General features: G+C 40.1%; 1 protein-coding gene across 2 annotated transcripts in view; it reads right to left on the reverse strand.

Moving 5' to 3' along the window:
- Positions 1 to 16,618, reverse strand: part of cps1 (carbamoyl-phosphate synthase 1, mitochondrial) — a 52,936-nt gene extending 36,318 nt beyond the window's left edge. The window contains exons 1-21 of one of the 2 annotated variants that reach the window (XM_037109807.1): positions 16,318 to 16,618; positions 14,948 to 15,057; positions 14,598 to 14,742; positions 13,695 to 13,784; positions 13,544 to 13,600; positions 13,364 to 13,456; positions 13,096 to 13,185; positions 12,804 to 12,932; positions 12,257 to 12,363; positions 11,721 to 11,862; positions 11,414 to 11,491; positions 10,379 to 10,477; positions 9,955 to 10,050; positions 8,794 to 8,983; positions 8,482 to 8,639; positions 8,229 to 8,357; positions 7,033 to 7,177; positions 6,118 to 6,328; positions 4,959 to 5,157; positions 4,686 to 4,862; positions 2,421 to 2,539 (exon numbers count right to left, since the gene is read on the reverse strand). In XM_037109807.1, coding sequence (XP_036965702.1) covers positions 2,421 to 2,539; positions 4,686 to 4,862; positions 4,959 to 5,157; positions 6,118 to 6,328; positions 7,033 to 7,177; positions 8,229 to 8,357; positions 8,482 to 8,639; positions 8,794 to 8,983; positions 9,955 to 10,050; positions 10,379 to 10,477; positions 11,414 to 11,491; positions 11,721 to 11,862; positions 12,257 to 12,363; positions 12,804 to 12,932; positions 13,096 to 13,185; positions 13,364 to 13,456; positions 13,544 to 13,600; positions 13,695 to 13,784; positions 14,598 to 14,742; positions 14,948 to 15,057; positions 16,318 to 16,443 — 2,690 coding nt within the window. In that variant the 5' untranslated portion in view covers positions 16,444 to 16,618. Of the gene's footprint in view, positions 1 to 2,420; positions 2,540 to 4,685; positions 4,863 to 4,958; positions 5,158 to 6,117; positions 6,329 to 7,032; positions 7,178 to 8,228; positions 8,358 to 8,481; positions 8,640 to 8,793; positions 8,984 to 9,954; positions 10,051 to 10,378; positions 10,478 to 11,413; positions 11,492 to 11,720; positions 11,863 to 12,256; positions 12,364 to 12,803; positions 12,933 to 13,095; positions 13,186 to 13,363; positions 13,457 to 13,543; positions 13,601 to 13,694; positions 13,785 to 14,065; positions 14,122 to 14,597; positions 14,743 to 14,947; positions 15,058 to 16,317 lie in introns of those variants that run through there. The other variant, XM_037109808.1, reaches the window with a different exon arrangement.
- Positions 16,619 to 19,635: the final 3,017 nt, after the last annotated feature.

A 19,635-nucleotide genomic window follows, 5' to 3' on the forward strand; every position in this document is an offset into this window, starting at 1 on the left:
CACACAAGGATGACCATGGGGGATGCAAACTAGCAGCTGACAGCTGTTTTACCTATCAAATATACAATAAATAAATTCATAAATAAATAAATAAATACAACTGCAATACTGCATGATGAATACCAAGTTGTTGTATTCATCTGTGTATTATTTGCTTAGGTATTCTGTCCGTCGTCCTAGGCTATCATATAAACAAGCAGCGTAGTGTTATGTTGTAGTCCCCCTCAAAAGACCTTGTTGGTATGCTATGATGTGGAGCAGCCTGTTACATTTTGTTGCCATCTGTCCTCATCTGATAGAAGACTGTAGCCTACATCATGGTGATTCCTAAAGCCGGCGAAACAAAGGACAAACTAACACTTTTTTCACATTTTCGAAATCCAATTTCTATATACAATATAATCTGTGACATAAATGACAGGACAAATTACTAATTGTTACTCATACTTCAACCAACATCTTTAACAAACGACTGCTTAACAACTAAGTGAAAACACGGTCAATGAAAGTGAGTAGTCCATGTTAGTCAGAGCTAGTTATCTGATATTAACTCTACAAAGAACATAAAGAATACAATCTTCTCATTTTAAAAAGGCTCTTCTCATCTTTTTTCAATAAATATCCTTTAGTCCTATAGAAGTTCAATATGAGACTCTTATGCAGAGAAACACTGAGCCTGGTGACCAGCAGAGCCTGAAGCGCACCTGCACCCAGCTCTATACGCTCCATCAGTCTGGCAGCAGCCTATTGTTGTGTGCCCATCCCAGTGTCCCCTGCTCCAGAGGCAGTGGAGACTACAACAGCCGTCCATGTGTCAGCGTGTTGCGGCGGGCGCCCACCAGACGGCCAGCCATTAATTATTAAACAGCAGAGTCAGAAGAAGGCAGCAAGTAACCTGTGGCTGAGCTGTGAAAATTCACAGTGGCTGTCCAGGTAAGAGCCCGAGGGCAGAGACGGGCAGGGAGGAGGCGAACCACAAGAGAGAAAGAAACTGGGACGTGAAGGGACTGGGGTCCATCTGATTTACGATTGAAGAATAGTCATTTCAGGAAACAACCCAAATGTCTATCTTGGTTTCTTACACGTTTATCTTTTTCTAATTCCTGTAGGCACCAGCTGCGAGTGCTCTCCAATGCACAAACAGTTTTGTGGGTAGTATTATATGGTATATTTGAGTCCAAGAACCTGCAGGGCGAGTGAAGGATTGAAAAACACTTCTGCACTGACAAGCATCAAGCTAATGGAAACATTAAGCAACAATGTCCACACAGTCAGAGCTGTAACAATTAGCTGACAAACTGATCAAAAGAAAATGAATGCCAACTATTTTGATATTCAATAAATCATTAAGTCTATTTTTCAAACAAAATCTCAAACACTTGTTGGATTCAGCTACTTAATACAGATTTAATGTTTTTTTTTTCTTTTATAAAAATGCACAGGTAGAAATCACATAGAAAAGTTGAGATATTAACGACATATCAGGGCCTTTTGCAGAATAGATATATTTCTATCATCATACTGTATATTTGTATTATGATTTTAGACAGTATAATATAGAAAAAGATGCTTGGGGTAATGGATAATAATTACATTACCAGTAAGTTTACCGTTTCTGCTGCCATTTCAGACAATATAATTTATTGTAAATAAAAAATAAACCCTCCCAGTTCTTTATTTTCCCTCACACGTTTATTAACCACATTTTAAAGGGATGTTGCAAAAATGTGTGTTCATCAGCCTATATATTGATTTTTTTTCACTTTCTAATATCAGTATCAGGCCCAAAAGTCAAGTTTATCCTGACTACATGTTGTACTTTGTAGTCTACTTAACTACATAATACAGTAAAATGGGTATGGTCTGATTTTATTTCATGAATTAAACTGCATTAATTTTACAATTACTCTCAATATAAATCAGCATGATAACATGTCTGTGCCACAGGGTCGATACTAACCTGCAAACTGAAACATCTAGGGAGGAAATAATTAACAGGTAACAAGGAGATAAATGTATTTGACAGAGAGGTGAGACCGATGGCAACCAAGCTAGTTTGGGAGCTACAACATGAATTTAAATATATTCCATAAAATGATAATAATCCATGAGGTCCCTTCCAGTGGTGTAACGGACTGCAACCTTATAGATGGATGGACATACTGTTCTTCAGAGGGGATGGTTCCACTTCATCAGATATTTCCAACCAGTCAAGAGAGGCAGAGAGTCACTTTTACTCTAGTTCTTGAGGATGTCGCAAAGCAATTTACACGCTGCACACACCCTCGTATACAGGCACTTTATGTTCGTCAAAATTTTTGATTTCACATTAATCAACCAGCACGTCATAGGAATATAAAAAGTGACCAAAAAGTGCCTTTGCTCTACCAGGCTGCACATGTGTGTTATTTGTGTTTTACCTCCTGTAGTTTGCCAGGTGCTGCTCCAGCTGTGTTATCCCACGGAGCTTGTGGAGGAACCACTTGTCTATGGCTGTCAGCTGGTGGATCTGATCGACACTCATTCCACTGTGGAGGGACTTAAAAGTAGAGACATGAAACAGATTGGATGTTATATTCATTATTCATTATCGTCAAGATCATCATCCATGGCTCCTACTGGAGCATTCTGAAAGCAGACTTCAAAAAGGTTTCACAAAGTTTCAACAGATTCTATAATCAATGGCTTGTGATTAAAATCATGGTGCAAATCAGTCAGTGAAAACTCTCTTAAGGAGTTAAGAGACAACTGCTTTGAGTAAAACCTACTGCAGGAACAACATATTACTTTAATTAGAAGCCCGTCTGTGTCATCAACCTGTAATATGAATGAGGTTGGGCTCTGACAGCTTAGTAAATATGTTTCATTAATTTTATATAAGATGTCTGACCAGAGAAACGATTCCAGGTTGGTGTGGGAGGATTTTTACTCAGGAGGCTCAACAGACTCTGTAACCTGCCATGAGAGCTGCTTGTCAAGCTGCAAGAGGCTATTAACTGAGACTCTCAGTGGAGCTTTTTAATGTTTGATGTGATTGAAGATATACTTGCTGTAAAAAATTACAATACGTAACACATGTTAAATCTTACTAAAAAGTTTCTGAGTGTTGATGATGCTCGAGACACATCGAATCCATTTTCCAACAGTATCTTGCCTCCTCATAACATATCGAACCTGATTATCTGGATGACTGTCTATGAGGGTGGGTGTGTCTTATGACATGGCTGTTTAAATATGAATGCTTTCCGCACAATTAAAAATGTAATATCGTCTCTAATCATCTGGACTTGGGCTGGGGAGTGTATCAATATTGTATCATTATCGTGATATGAGCCTAGGGTTGCTCAATTAATGCAATTATTTTAAAAATAGCAATATGGCCAAGTGCAATATTCAAATTGCAGAAGCTGCGATTTTTATTTAATTTCTTTATTTTTCTTTAGTTTATTAAGTACTGTAGTTCTGTAGAGATATTCTGACCTACATATCTTGTTTTCCAGATGAAAGAAAACATTTTTGTATGGAACAGACTCCAAAAAATGTTTTTTAAGTGAAAATTAAAATTGTAACCCCCTGACTGATCATGAATAACATCTGTCAGGATGTCAGGATGGCTTAAGAGTTTTTTCTAAAGCAGTATAACAGCAAATTGATGTAATTTTCTGAACTTACCAGAGTGTTCTAATATTTGCCTTCACCCACATTATATCACTATATCCACATTACTGATAGTAACTGCTGAAAAGTCTCCAATACTAACAATAGTCATCCCAATGATATTGTTTTAAAACAAACACTGGTTTCTGGTCAAAAACAGCTTGTCAGCTGAAACTGTACATTCAATCCCAGCATTTACAAAGTGCAATAAAGATATACATAGACACAGTAGTTAAGCTATATCACTCAGCCCTAGTCTAGACAATTGACTTTATAAAGAGATGGACAACATGGCAGCTTCCCAATAGTGAAAGCCGAAACAGCTCCATCACCCTCTGCTGGCTCACTGCAGTCAGTCATAACCTGCACCACCTCCACCTCCACACTCACAGTAAACATCAAATACAATTTTCCCCCAAGATATTTATTTTATCTATATATCTTTTTCTGAGTTGCTTATGTCTTCAGTGTTGGGACTCCAAGCACATAGAGTTGGAGGTTTTGACCTTGTTCTGCTCTTTTCTCAGCTGGTTATAAAAGACTGTTGAAGTGCTAGACCTGTCAATATTTTGATCTAACAAAAGTTCATAGAACATCTCTTGACCCTGTGTCTTAATGTGTATATTCAAGCGCTGTTTCACCTTCACCTGATTCAGTGAGGAGAAAGAACAGGATTACACAGGGTACATAACTATAACATATTTCAGATTATGTGATTTTGTTTCATCTTCCCCTACATTTGAACATATTTGAAAAGGCCACATTTCAGTTAAAGTAATAAAGCACTCATACTTTATGTGTTTCCAAGTATTATAACTCGAGTGCATCTATCAAACTAAATCAACATTTCAAAGACGGCATAATTAAGTATTCACAGCTTGTCACGCAGGCGGGTCAGGGACACATTTTGCGCCGCATTTCCTGATTTGTTTTTATGACAATTTTTCTGTTATACTTCAAAATGTGATTTTAATGAGAAAACTGGAGTTGGTGTCATTCATTATTAATGTTATGAAAGGTGAGTGTACCTTGGCGATGGAGAAGATGCGGGTGCTGGAGGGCACAGCAAGTTCCTGTTGCAGGTCCTGGGTGTCGGCCCAGGCTTTCTTGAGTGGCAGCCGGGGCATAAAGCCATCCACTGATGGGTGACACATCCTCAGGGCCTTCTGCATGCTTTCCTCAAAGGTCCGACCCACTGCCATCACCTGAATGCAGAAGACGGAGATGCATGAGAGAAAAACATGTGTGAGGATAGTGAATAAGCAAATTAAAGAGCATTTAATCGTGGCTCCTCCCCGCACCTCTCCAACACTCTTCATGGCACTGCCTATTTCATGGGACATGCCCTGAAAGCGGTCCAGGTCCCAGCGGGGGATCTTGGTGACGATGTAGTCCAGACTGGGCTCAAAGCAGGCCGTGGTCTTCTGCGATACAGCGTTCTTGATCTCAGGCAGGGGGATGCCCAGAGCCAGCTTAGCAGCAACGAAAGCCAAGGGATACCTGTTAGACATTGACCAAAGGACAGGGAGCAAAATCAAGTAAATGAGCAGTTTCAAGGTCAGACAACATCACAGTTATTGATTAAATTCACTACTGTGTGATCAAACTAATAATGCTCAACTCCACAATCCCACAAGGCCTCTGTGTATGGCATGATAGTTACCAAGAGAAGAAGTTTGTTTCTGTGATAATCTGTCTCAGACCACCAGTTTGAGACCTGTTTATAGGAATTGGAGGGCATTTTGCATTTTGAAAGACTGAGACACAAACTATTATGGTTTCAGTATGTGGTACACAGTGTTACAGCACATCAAGGACAAGTAGGACTGTCCCTTCTTTGTATAAGCATGAAAAAACGCTCTAATATTATGGGATGTTCTTTTCTTTTAGTTATTTTGTCTTATTTACGGAAGCCCTGAGGGGTGAGCATTTTCAAGTCAAAATCTAAATTGCTTTTCTCGCTTGTGTTTATGAACTGTTTACAACTGTATATCTTTATAAATGATGTTGTATTGACTACTACATTTCATCTTACTGAAGAGCTGCTGTTGATGTTAAACAACTGTAGAAATCAATTCTCTACATGTAAATCTATTTCATTTTTTATCTTTTAATAAACATCTACATCTTTTAATTGATCACAGCATAGCCCGACCACATGCCAGTCTCATTTTGACATTTTGATTTACCATGAAAACCAAAATGCTCTAAAAGAAATTCACCTGTTTTTACAATTTTCCTACAGTTGGTGACTGATTGATTACAGATCGAGGGAATAATATTAATCTAAAAATACTTGACAACAAATTCTATATTCATAGCAAAGGATGCGTTTCCCTTATTGCACCACTGCACAACAACCATAGTTTGTACGAGTCAAATAGCCAGACCAAAAACCCTCATGCCTGAGCTCAGCTGATCTGGCCAACTAATTAGTCTTGCATGCATGTATTCTCTCACCCAGTGGCTTTGGACGCCAGAGCGGAGCTTCTGGAGAGCCGGGCGTTAACCTCAATGATGCAGTACTCCAGGGACGAGGGGTGCAGCGCGTACTGGATGTTGCATTCGCCTACGATGCCAAGGTGACGAACAACTTTGATGGCCGTCTCTCGGAGCATGTGGTACTCCTCGTTGGAAAGTGTCTGGCTTGGTGCCACCACTATGGAATCACCTTAATCAGAAGAAGAAGAAGAAGAGGAAGAGTCAGGACAAAAATCTGCTTCAAAACAGTGTTAACAGTCTTTGTTTTGGTTAGAGAGATGGAGCTGGAGAAAGATGCAGAGGAAACAGGAAACAGGAATACTGTTTATCACTTTATTAAAAAAAAACATCAAAACCTGTGAAGTAAAGGAACAGTTACACAGAAGAAGCACATGGTTTTAGATGAGACAAAACACACTTTGCACTTTTGTCCATTGGAACTGATAACGAGCCCTCTAACCACACTTCACCTTGTACACTTCAAGTGTGTGTCTGTTCTGGATGTTGGCTATGAGAATTAAACTAAACCCAAAAGCTTAAGTTTGCTGTTCAAGTATTGATTTTCAATGCTTTTCTTGAGCTACAGAAACAAGACAAAAAACTAAAATGAGGACAACAGCTTTCAAAAACACCGATACATCCATATCCAGGCACACAATAACATTTGGTCAACATGAGCAACCTTCTCCATCTGAAAAGAGCAAAAAGAAAACATGCTTGTAGCAGCCTCTCCAGAGAGAGACAGAGAGAGAGGTAGTCTGTGTGTTTGTTTGAGAACAGAATAAAACAAAAGCAAACAGAACTGAATCAAACACAATGGAACAGGGTACAGTAAACAAATAAATAAATAAAGAAGCTGTGTACTGATGTGTCCTTCAGACCACGTGTCAGTACCTGTGTGAATGCCCAGTGGGTCGAAGTTCTCCATGTTGCAGACGGTGACGCAGTTATCAGCCACATCTCTCACCACTTCATATTCCACCTCCTTCCAGCCCAGCAGAGACTTCTCCACCAGGATCTGACTGCTCATGGCCAGAGCCTTCACAGAAAATAACCAATTTAGTAAACGCTGTGTGTCAACGTTAACCTTTACACAGAAGGTGGGCGCCACACCAAAAAAAAGATCCGTACAATATCATTCAACACAATAGCTCTGCAGTGTAAATACTGCCATTGGAAAGCTTACAATCATTAGAAATAAAATTCCCCATAAACCCGCATGAAAACACACACATCCCCTACACTAACTGAGTCAGATAAACGATCTGAAACGTACTCACAAGAAAATAACCAGGGATACACAACCTCAATTTTTTTTAGCCGATACGATAATCATCATTACCTGCTTCTTATGGACAATAACAATAAGATAACTGATGACTTAACATTTTTGTATTTCTAAGAAAAGGTTGTTCTCAACATTTGCTGAGACTTGTGTTGATTTGTTAAATTAAACAACAACAACAACAACAACAAGTGTTAACTTGATTTATACTCACATGTACCAAAGGCTTATCCTGGTGGTACATATGCTATGAGTAGAAATAGAACAAAATACCCCTTTTGATAACGGACATGTGATGTTCTTTTGTTTTCCTTTTGTATATGTGTCAAAGATTAGAACTCCATCTCTGCCCTGTACCTGGTACAAACCAGTGGGACTACCACTGAACCTAACCTGCAAAGAAATATTTGCCACTGATACAAAAAATACGCACTCTGAAACGCTGCAGAACAGTGAGTTCATTTTGCAGCCTGTGATCACAGATTAGAACCAACTGAGCTGTCAGACATAATGCTGGATACTGGACGAGCACAAAAGAATGTTGCTTGGCAACAGCAAACTATTCCTTTCCTTGCGACGCACCAAAGAAACATTTCCAAACCATTTCAAAGCTTTCATCTCGGTTCAGGTTAACGCTGTAAACATGGGGAGAAGGTATAAAACTAAAGTTTGTCAGTGAAAGTCTGGGTAAAATGTTTCAATTTCTGATTTGTACAATCAGAAGCAAAGGGGGAAAAAAATTACACATAACCATCATACAGTAATTGCACAAACATTGTCCCAACTCAACACCAGTTTTTCTGACCTTGTGGGCGGTTTCTTCCAGCTTTTCTTTGTTGGCACACAAACCAGAGCCCAGACCTCCCAGGGCATAGGCTGATCGTAACATCACTGGGTAACCAATCTTCTCTGCCGCTTTCAAGGCATCAGATACCTGAAAGATTCACAAAATCTAAACTGTTAACACACGATTTAAACACACACAATGCAAAATTCAGCTACTGCAATTCCCTTTAGTTCATAGAAAGAATTTTTCTTTGTTTGTAATGGTCCCTTACCGATTCCACAGCGATACTGGGTGCAATCTTCTCGTTGATCTCCATCAGCTTGTCAGCAAAAAGTTGTCTGTCCTCTGTGGCCATAATGGACTCCACTGGGGTTCCTAGGACCTTTACACCATATTTCTCCAGGACGCCACGCTGGAATAATTCGACTCCTGGCCACCGCACACATACACCAGTTCACACAGATGCATGGTTAAGTATACAGGCAGCTAAAAAGAAAAACTTCAATGCACAAGTTAGTCGAAAATCACTGAAACACAATCTATGTTTTCCCCTCCTTGATGCCAACAACTGTACACATCTCACCACAGTTGAGTGCAGTCTGACCACCCATGGACAGCAGGATGCCGTCCGGACGCTCGGTCTTGATGACTTCAGTCACAAAGTCTGGGGTGACAGGCAGGAAGTAGACGGAATCCGCCTGCTTGGTGCCCACCTCATTGGTCTGAACTGAGGCAATGTTTGGGTTCATAAGCACTGTTTTCAGGTTCTCCTCCTACAAAAACAAATGAAGAATTGGTAGCATACTGTATCTACACCAAGGAACTCAAACTTGGCAAGTAGGAAAGATCTCACAAACTGTGTTCTAATTAAATGTTGAAGAATGTTTTTCTGCTTCTGTCAACAAAAACCAACAATCAGTTCAGTTAAGTCATGGCTTCTAAGACTTATCAAAACAAACTCAATCGTTGTAGCACCCGATACCAGTGTGTATAATAAAAAACAAATATCAACAGTTGTATATACTACTAACCCTGTACGGATATGATTGCTATCACTGTTGTATGGCCTGGCTCGGGTAAAACCTTGCAGAGAATGATTTCCATGCAGCATTCTTTTATAATCTTAATCTTAAAGAACACAAAGAAATCTAGGAATAAATAACACTTAATTTTGAAAACTGTTAAAGTGCAGCCACTTTTTAAATAGAACAGTTTAAAAACAGTAGTGTTACACCCGCTTCAATGAATCTAGGAACAATAATTCATCTTTCATGTGATGCGTCTTCAAATGCTTTATAAGGCTTGTGAAACCCCCTCGAAATTCCATCCTTGCATGATTAACATATCTAGAGTAAAGTGCTGCAGAATAGCTGACATGATGCTTGCTCCCTCTGATGTGAAATCAACTTGTTCCTCGCCACTCTAAAATTGTAGTTGCCAGGGGCAGCACAGCACAACTTCCTGTGTTGGCTTTTAAAGCAGCAAAGAATAATACATTTCATGTGTGTAGCACTACGCCGAGTTATCAGCCTCACTGGGAAGTAACAGGGTCTCGTTTCTAAATTACGCAGAATCGGATCAGTGTTCACAATCACATACTCGCCAATACCGATACCTGCATTATCGGCAGCTCTGACACTTGTATCACAATCAGAACATCTCTAAACTGCATGCTGAGGTGTCATGGCGATGATGACGCTTTTGATTTTGTGGGCTACGGAGAAATGTGTTTTTTATTCCTTACCTTCATGGCCTTAATGGCTTGAGACCCAGAGTAGTCAAACTCTCCAGCCTGACCAATAGAAAGACCACCAGAGCCCAGAACAAGCACCTTTGACACCTGCATTCACACAGTAAACAGCATGTAATACAATAACTAACAGCAAACACGCAGCATGAAACTCAATTTTCAATGAAATACCAAAATATTAATTGACTTTAATGTGTCTGACTTGATGTAAAATGGCATTTAAGTTACTTATAAATCACTGTAATGTTGTTGTGTAGTCTGGATCTCAACTCCAGTTTTCCTAGAAAGTGAAACGTGGATAAATTCTCTGACAACCTTTGATACGCTCCAAGAGTTAATCAAAGTCCTGGTAAACCTCAATCCTGTGCTACAAATAAAGTTGTAGTTGAATCTGCTGCACCTGTTAGATGTACAGTACCTTGGCTCTGGGAGGGAGGTCTGGTTTCTTGGGCATGACAGACATGATGTTTGCATCTTTTCCTTTCTTGATCAAAGATATGAAGGTATCAAAGAGGAACTGTGGAAACAACAAGACAAATGCCAGAATAACATCAGTTTTTTTCACTACTTTATGTAGTCAAAACAGCCTGGTGGTTGATATAAAGATCAAGCTGTGCCTGAGGGTTCATGGTTTTGCTTTTGGATAGATTTCTCTAAACCATTTGACACCCAAGGTTCCTTTTGTGTACTTCTGACATGCCTTCAGGAAACTGGCATTAAAATGTTCTTTCCTACAAAGCATTTACCAATATAGCTACATAAAAAACACACATAAATGAAAACACTGACATCTTAATCATGCTATCATTTAAAGCCATTAGAAAATAAAATAAATTGCAACATTCTTTTAATATACTGACACTGGCCTCAAGGTGCATATGAATCAGTTTTTTTAGGCAGAAAAGTTCCTTCTTTGTGAAGCCCCCAGAAACGTCTAACCCAGGTGGAAGGTAAGAATTCTCCCACAGAGCTGTCAAGATGACACTTGTCATTATTCTGCTTTAGTGTGACAGAGGTTGCAACATACTTTGACCGAGACTTGAACTACAGTCCTTGGCTGCCATGTGGGAGACAGGAACTGTAGCACGGAATCATCAACGCTTTATTGTAGAGACGGAAACAGGCAGACAGTGGTCTCCCTAAACACCTGTGGCCCTGCTGCAGTCAAACATCAGGCATCACAGATGATTACATCTTTCACTGACAGTGATGTAGCCCCTGGTTATACGATCCATCATTTTTATACCAATAGTCTGGTTTACCATATGTCTGGTATACCATTAAATACACACTAAAACAAATTACATTCACAGCCACGTGAACACTACTCTAGACTTAAACAAGTCCTTTTTTTATTGGAAGACTTCAACTGTTAAGTTGCATCCTGTAAAGATGCCTGTACTTAAGTACAGTAAAGCATTCAGGTACCTTCTATAGCAAAGTCTTTAATTACCTCTGTGTCAGTGGGACCACCTTTAGCCTCCGGGTGGAACTGGGCAGTGAAGACAGGCTTAGTGTTGTGCATGATGCCCTGCAAAATATGCAGAAGGGATATAAGGAAACTAAACTAGAGCTGACTGTGTTCTGCATTTCATTTGTTAACTTTTCAGAGCTCCAGTTTGGTAAAATGTTATTTTATAAAGAAAAGTCTTTATTATGTGTGTGACTAGATTCAATTTGTAAGGAAAATTAGTGCTTTTCAGCCGAAAGAGAACAAAAATGTCAAAGTGCTCTATTGTTTTCGAAAGAGAGAAATCAACCTCGTTGGTGCCATCATTGGCGTTGACGAAAAGCGGACTCCACCCCGGGGGCAGGGACTCGCTGTCTATGCCGTAGCCGTGGTTCTGTGCCGTAATGAAGGCCTGACCTGTCATCACATTCAGCACCGGCTGGTTCTGCCCTCTGGGGAACCACAGAAATGCATAAAGCACAAAATGTATTCATGATTTCTGAAAGGGAAACAGAGTTTTAAAAAAGCACTGAAACCAGGCAAAACCTTGATAAAAACAGTGTGATGTACAGCGAGACTTAACAGTTCCCTGTGGAGGTTTAGACCTCTTGTCACACTATGGAGCTTTTTCAGTGAGTGGGCTGTGATAATGGTGTCATACTTTTCCACTGATAAAGCTGCAATGCACCAATTCAACACATGATTTTAGGATACACACAACACGTTTTGGTCCCTAACACTGGATGCAAACATAAGATTTGTTTGTTCACTCTACAGGGCCTTTTTAAATCTTAATAAGGATGCTTAAAGAGTGTTAATATTGTGTCTTGTCTTGTCTGAGTTCACCTGTTGCCCATGGGTAGCTTATATGATTTTGCTCCTGCAGCCAGAGCAGTTATCTGGTTACCCATACATATCCCAAACACTGGCTGGGGACGATCGACCTCCAGAACCTTCACGGGACAAAACACACACGGAATAAATCAGTTAGAAGGTACGCTGGAGACCATGACATGATCTACAATGATCCTCATTTTCTTGTATACGAATGAATATTTATCATGCTTTCATGTCTGCTAATATTCATGACCCATCCCTCATGGAATTATTCAGTCCCATTAACTTAGACCAAATCTAAAACTCTGCTACTTTGGCTCTGATGCAACTTCTTCTAACACAATGTTCGGCCCTGGCAACACGTCACAATCAATAATCTATAAACACCAGATAATCTGAATCTGCAAAGTAACTAGTAACTAAATGTATCAAATAAATGAGGTGGAGAGGAAATATAAAGCAGCCGAGTCTTGAGCAAAGAATATAACCTGTAGCACTATAAAGAACAACCTCAAATCTCACAATCTCAAAATATTCAAACAGCACCACGTCCTACCTTGCGGACATTTTCCACAAGCGTGTTGGCCAGAGATGGATCTCCTGGTCCGTTGGAGATGAACAGGCCGTCGTATTCTAGACTCACCAAGTCCTGATTCCACGGTACGAGGTGGACCTCTGCACCCCTCTGCACAAAGAGACACATGGAGCATGTTTGCAGACGTTTTGCTGTAATATATTTTGTGCTACAAACTTCAGCTTCAGCCACTGTAGAAAAGTTATATTAGTTGAGTTATAAAGTTAATTATAACTTTTTCTCGATGATGGACACTAAAGTACTTCATTCTCACCTTAACCAACAGTCGAATGATGTTATGTTTAATACCACAATCAACCGCCACCACCTTTATTGGGTTTCCTTTTCCAAAAACCTTGGTTTCCTGAAAGGGCGGGGAAACACAGCAAAGAGAGGTTAGAATAGAACAGAAGAGATGTTTATTGTCATTGTTTCAATTAACAATGAAATACAGCACCAAACAATAACATTTGAAGACAATGTAAATATGGGTTAGGGTTAGGGTTAGTCTGAGTTTGTCTATTTTACATGGCAGCTGTTACCTTGGTTGAGACCTCTGCTACCAGGTTTTTCTGGTTGGGGTCAGATATCTCGACAGGCTGCCCATCAAACTCAATCTTCCCCAAAACTGTGCCCTGAGGAGAAATCCCAAGCAAAACAACACTGAGTGATCAACAAATCTATTTGTAAAAGATGTAGCATGTCAGATTTTTTGTACTTACCTTGTCTCTGATGACCTTGGTCAGCATCCGGGTGTCTATTCCAAACAGTGCAGGAACCTTCACAGAAGAAAAAGTGATATGTTTAAATTTACCGGCAGCTGAGTCTGACTCTAAGAGGAGCAGGAGGATGTTTGGTGATTTGAACTCCAACCTTCTCTTCTTGTAGCCATTGTCCCAATGACTTTACAGAGTTCCAGTGGCTGTACTCATGGCTGTAGTCTTGAACCAGGAGACCAGATACCTTAACACCAAAACACAACACCAGCCTTAAAGAAATATTATTTATTTGGATATCTTACAGTCTATAAAATGTCTATGAAAACAGTTAAAAATGCCAATCATTCTTAACAGGCAGCTCGTGCTCGTGTGTGAAAACAGATCCATGTGCACGTCAGCAACAATTAAAGGGTGAGTCCACCATTAAAGTGTGTTTACAGGTCTAGTGGAGTGCGACCACATATGTGAAAAAAGTACTGGAGGATGAAGCCATTTGTGGCTCCACAGGAAGCGACATTTAATTACCTCCAGTGATGTCACTCAGTGGCTAAGTTGCACTGTGGGTAATGTAGGCCGCCAGGCTTTGAAAGGAAAAGAAGGCGTGGAATAAAATAAGCGTTACGTCTGGTAACTCTGCTGTATCAGTTTTGATCATTTGTTTTTAAACAGTCCATAATGAGACCAACAGTGTTATAGGAGTGCGATGCCAGAGCAGGGGACAGCTTTATAACATCTGATGAAGTATCTTGTTACAAATGTATCAACATAAAATCCAAAATACTTGTAGTACTTTGTCAGTTACATCTTAGCCACTTACTAGCCATTTAAACCATTAAGTAGCTCAATTAGTTGGATATTGTTGGGTCAGTTGTTTAATAGCAACAGATGGGAGCTCTGCAGCTTAAATCAATTGATGTTTTTTTCATTTTCTGTTTATTAACCATTTGTCTAATACTTAAGATTTTGCTGTTATTATGTGTTACTTATATGGAACACCAATACATTTTGAAGACATTTTGGGGACCCAAAACCCTTAAACCACTGCAAACATTCCTACCTGGATGCGCTCTGACTCCACATATTTTCTCAGGCCGAGCTCATCCAGCTCCTGGGTGTTTGGTACCCCATAGTTTCCGACAATTGGGTAGGTTAGGGTGAGGATCTGCCCTCTGTAGCTGGGGTCAGTCAGAGCCTCGGGGTACCTAAAGTGGGGAAACAGCCGGATAAATATGGGAGAATACTGTGATGTAGTAATGAAGCGCATCGTCCCTTTAGATGCAAAGTTGTCAGGCTTGAAACAAAGTTGATATTTTGGTGTCCTGAAATCCGACCTTTGCTTGTTCAAGTGCACTATCATGTCTAAAATCTAATGTAGTTTTTCTCAGGTCAGCATGTGTCATTTCTTACCCCACCAGTCCAGTATTGAAGACCAGCTCCCCGGCTACAGAGGAATCGTGCCCAAAGGAAAACCCTTTCATCCTGGTGCCATCCTCCAAGACCAGGTGAGCTGTCTGGGCCTGGGAGTACAAAGAGAGGATACAGATGCAGAGCCAAATCTCACCCAAGAATAATACATTCTCTTTTTATGAAGCACGTTTGGACAGACCAAAGGCAAAACTTTGAAAAGGATGTGTTGTAGACTTTGAATTTAGGAGTGTTGGCCACCAGTGAGCTTCTGGGAGTTCATGCTGAACTTGCAGGCCAGTGTGAATTGTGCTGTGAATGCTGAGACCGACAAATCTGTTCTTCTGTTCTCTGTGTGTATGTGTGTGTGTGTGTGTGTGTGTGTGTGTGTGTGTGTGTGTGAGTTAAACATGCGAATATAAAGGTTGGTAACCCTGTATGACCTCCAGCCAGTGGCCATCATTAGTAAGCGTTGTCTGTCTTACAAAAGACTAATCACAGATATATAATTTAGTATATATACTGATAAATACAGTGGTGATGTATAGAATGCACTGAGATGAATATGTTTTTCAGGCTCAATGGCTGAGTGAATTCTAGCCTTTGAAAAGGTTTGGAAAGTGAAACAAAACCATCCACCACCATTACCACAAAATGCATCCTTTTCTGGGAAGAGTGATAAAGAAAAGATGTTGCAATCAGGGCGGATCTCCTGCATGATGCAATTTTCTCTATGATGAACACACATGATGCACCCAAGTCCAGCATCCATGCTACACATTATCTGGGACACGATTCTGAAAATGTCACGTTTTTATTTGTTTTTTGTTTCCTTAAGTGACACGTACAAAGTTTCACTGTTCCAAACTGCACTGAAAAACGGGCAATTTCCTGCATGCTTTCTTAATGGCATGAGCACATGTGTCAGATAAGTTACTTCCTATGTTCAACTGAATCAAATGCGGCTATCTGTCAATTCGGGGTTAATGACAGTCCGTCAGAAAGGATTTATTTCAATGCAATTCCAGCGTTTCAACTTGTCTCACGCTGCTGCATTCCGCACACCATGCTGCAGCGTTACTTCTGATGCAAGAGCGATTGTGTTAAAATATAAACTTTTGTGTGTGGAAACTGCGCCGAACGTAGGCTGTTGTTAAAACTGCTGTTACGAAAAAAGCTTTAACAACTTTTTACATTTCAAAATGTGTGTGCTGGCAAATCACCCCAGAGTTAATAGATTTTTTCAACGGGCTTCGGCTTTAAGCCCAGAGGCATATGGCGGTGTTACCGCTGATTTGGGCAGCACTTCTGGGAAAGTTTCAACTTAAAAGTCAAGCGAGTGTTTTGACTCGCACATGGTTTTTCTTTCTTACCTTCACACTGAAATGCCGAGTAGTTTGAAGTCTCAGCCAGGGCGACGTGTTCCCCACTCTCCTGCCCAGCGCACATCCTTGTCTCAGGGATTTAACAACGCTGTAAGCTAACAGGATTTTTGTCATGTTAGCCTCGCTTACCTCGTTGGTAAACTCGCAAGGACGTGAATGAGAAGTTATCGGATATGAAAACAATTAAATGAAAACACTGCCGCTCAGACTGCTAACTTTCCAACTATGCGCGAATTCCCTTTGGAGAAAGATGAGTGACTGAGATTCAGGGCCTCCCCCTCGTGCTAAACAGAAAGTTCAACCGGCGCTGGGAAAGTCTGTCGTGATTGGTCGTCGGCGGTGTTGTTTTACTCACCGCGTGAAGCGCTCAGGTTTTTGATTGGTCTGAAGGAAAAAAACGCCTACTTTCTGTCGAATAAGAGGGATTGAACCTGTGGCTTACATCTGTTTAAACCCACACGATAGTAGTTGTGACGTTCGTGTGGTTCTGCAAGCTAAGGAATTTTAAACGTTTCTGCTGCATCAAAATGTTAATCTAATCTCCAATAATGCTGTAAAAATAAAAAATAAAAAAATTAGAAATTATACTTGAGTAAAAGTAAAGACTGTGTGGTAAAGCATTCCTTTGGTCAAAGTAAAACCATACCAACAGTGCTTGAGTAAGAGTTTTATGTGTAAGAAACATTCATAAATTAACTAATCAGTGAAATGTAATGAAACAACAGTTTGGAAGTTTTGACAAAGATGGCTGTGTATGATGCTGCAGAGATAACTAGTGAAACACCAACCCTGCACTCCAATACTCATACCACCATACTATTAAGTGTGCCAGGAAAAGATTCAGTGTCTCAACATGAAGTATGTGAAATGCAATATGCATCCAGAAATACTTGTCCTACTACATCCAGTCGTATTTTATGATATGGAGGCCAGCATGCTTTTCTGCATATTGTGACCCACAATCCTCTGTGTGGTGGAAGATACTGCACATCACATGAATACAAACAAAGCAGAGAGAGCACAAACACTTGACAGCTTACTTGACAGAATGACAGACACCGCTTTGACAGATTAAAGCACGTTCAAGTGTAATTATTTTGTTCCTCTTGCTCCCCAGCTCACCCTTAGTAGTTCAGCTAGTTGCAAGGCTAACTCAGCTAACAAGCTAACAATAGCTAGAGCCATGGATGTCTAAGGCAAATACAATTAGCAGTTACGCTGGTGAAATGCTGATCCAATTTGTTGGGAGTATGAATTGAACAGGTGGCTGATTCTTTCATATTGCACCTTTAAAGTATTTTATATTAAATGTGCTTCAGCATCAAAAGCAGTTTTCTGGCACTAAGTGTACCTGAGTACCAAAAATACATCTAAAAATAAATTATATGTTAATTAACATATATGTATACTGTGGGTCATGATGATGATGTGCTGTTTTGACTCAGGTGCAGCATCTCACCTGTTGCATAACTAGTAACCAACGATATTAGATATATGTGTGAGTAAAAAGTACAGTATTTGCCTCCTAAGTGTAGTGAAGTGGAAGTGGCATGAAAAGTAAATACTCAAGTCAAGTGTTTGAAATTTGACTTATGTGCACTCTACATTTACTACCTTTATTTAACTTAGTTAACTAATTTAGTTAGTAGTTACTTTGCAGATTAAATGCTGCATAAGAGCCAAAGCACATTTTAAGATGAATGTTTTTCATTACCAACCTATTACATAGAGAACAACACTGATTCACCCTGGCCAATAATCACTCCACTCACAGTATATACGTGTAAATACGATTAATGATATACTTTTATTAGCACTTTTGATACATAGGTACATTTGATATCAACTACTTGAGGACTTTTACTCAAGTACTGTTCAAAGGATGAGTTTCACTTTTACCAAATTAATATTTTAACACAATAGCTTTACTTTTACTGACTGTTTGGGTACTTTTAACAGTACTGGTTAGAGTGCTGATTATTTATTTTATATCATTACTACATTTTACCAAGTTTTTGTAGGGTTTGAACACATTTACCAAGGCTAACTCAAAACCTGAAATAACTCTTTTGGAGAAAATGAAGAAAGGCAGTAGAAATTCTCCATTTCAACAGCCATGTCTCTCATTCAGTTTCCATATTGATGATATGAACGAAAAAGTGCCACACTGACAACTTTCGAAATGTCTACGCATGAGGAAATATTGATTACTTAAATAGCAAACATTTTCAGGCATTGGAAAGGAACTGAAAGAAAGGAACAGCATGCTGACTGAGAGTGAATCCACCTGCTTACAGCAAACTTGTGAATAGTGCTTTCAGTGCAACAAACTCTTCACAGCCTTTTTTCTTTGAGGCCAGTTGCCTGCAAAAAAAAAAAAGAAAAAAGAAAAAAGAACAGCCAAACTAGCCGTGGACTGGCTGCATGGTGGTGGGATTAGAGTGGTCTGTGTTGTATTTGCTGATCACTGCAAGACCGGTCCTCTGTGGGGAAGGCTGCCTGACTGCCACTCTGCTGGGTTCAGCAGTCTGAACAAAGTGGGTGTGAGTAATAGGACCTGTGTAGATCAGGAAATACCTCCACTCTCCAGAAATTGGACTCGGAACAATATAGACTTTGCTCTCTTTGTAAATGGGTAAAAGGTGCAATGCCATTTGCAAATCTTCATCACTAAAATGCTTCAGTGTGTTGCTTAATTTCCTCACACATACCTACTCGTAGAAATACAGTCTGAAGTTGGTATACTTTGTGTAGATCCTCTGCGTTTGTCCAAAGTCATCCTCTCTGGTTAACTACGGCTCATGTTCCCCTCGCAGTCCAACTTCAGGGAGTGCTCCTGCTGTGGAGCACTGGTGACATCCAGTGGTGAGATTTGCAATAAAGCTGCAGTGGGACTCAGAGTCAGTAAACAGTGTTGTAGTGGCACGCTTCATGTGTAGGTGACAGTGCAGCTCTATATTTATATGAGTTATAGTAACAACTGAGAGGCCTCCGGGATCATTTAGCTGCCAGCCTGTAAAAGCTTTACAGCTGACATGACACCTACATTAGTCTTTATGGAGACCGCAGATTATATCTATGTAATGTAGGAAGTGCTGCATTCAAGTACAGGACTCGTCAGTATATATACACTACAAGATGTGTTCCCTCCACAAAGCATCGCGGCTCGTTTCGATGTAAAACAGCCGAAGAGCCTGGACTGGTTCTCTGTGTCCAACAGTGTACAACTCTTGCAGCAGTGGGCAACTTTGTGTTGGACATAAAGCTCAACAGAAGGTTTGTAAGTTAATTAAAGCAGTCGGACAC

This window comes from Acanthopagrus latus, chromosome 9 (genome assembly GCF_904848185.1).
Source record: "Acanthopagrus latus isolate v.2019 chromosome 9, fAcaLat1.1, whole genome shotgun sequence".
Taxonomy (NCBI): domain Eukaryota; kingdom Metazoa; phylum Chordata; class Actinopteri; order Spariformes; family Sparidae; genus Acanthopagrus; species Acanthopagrus latus.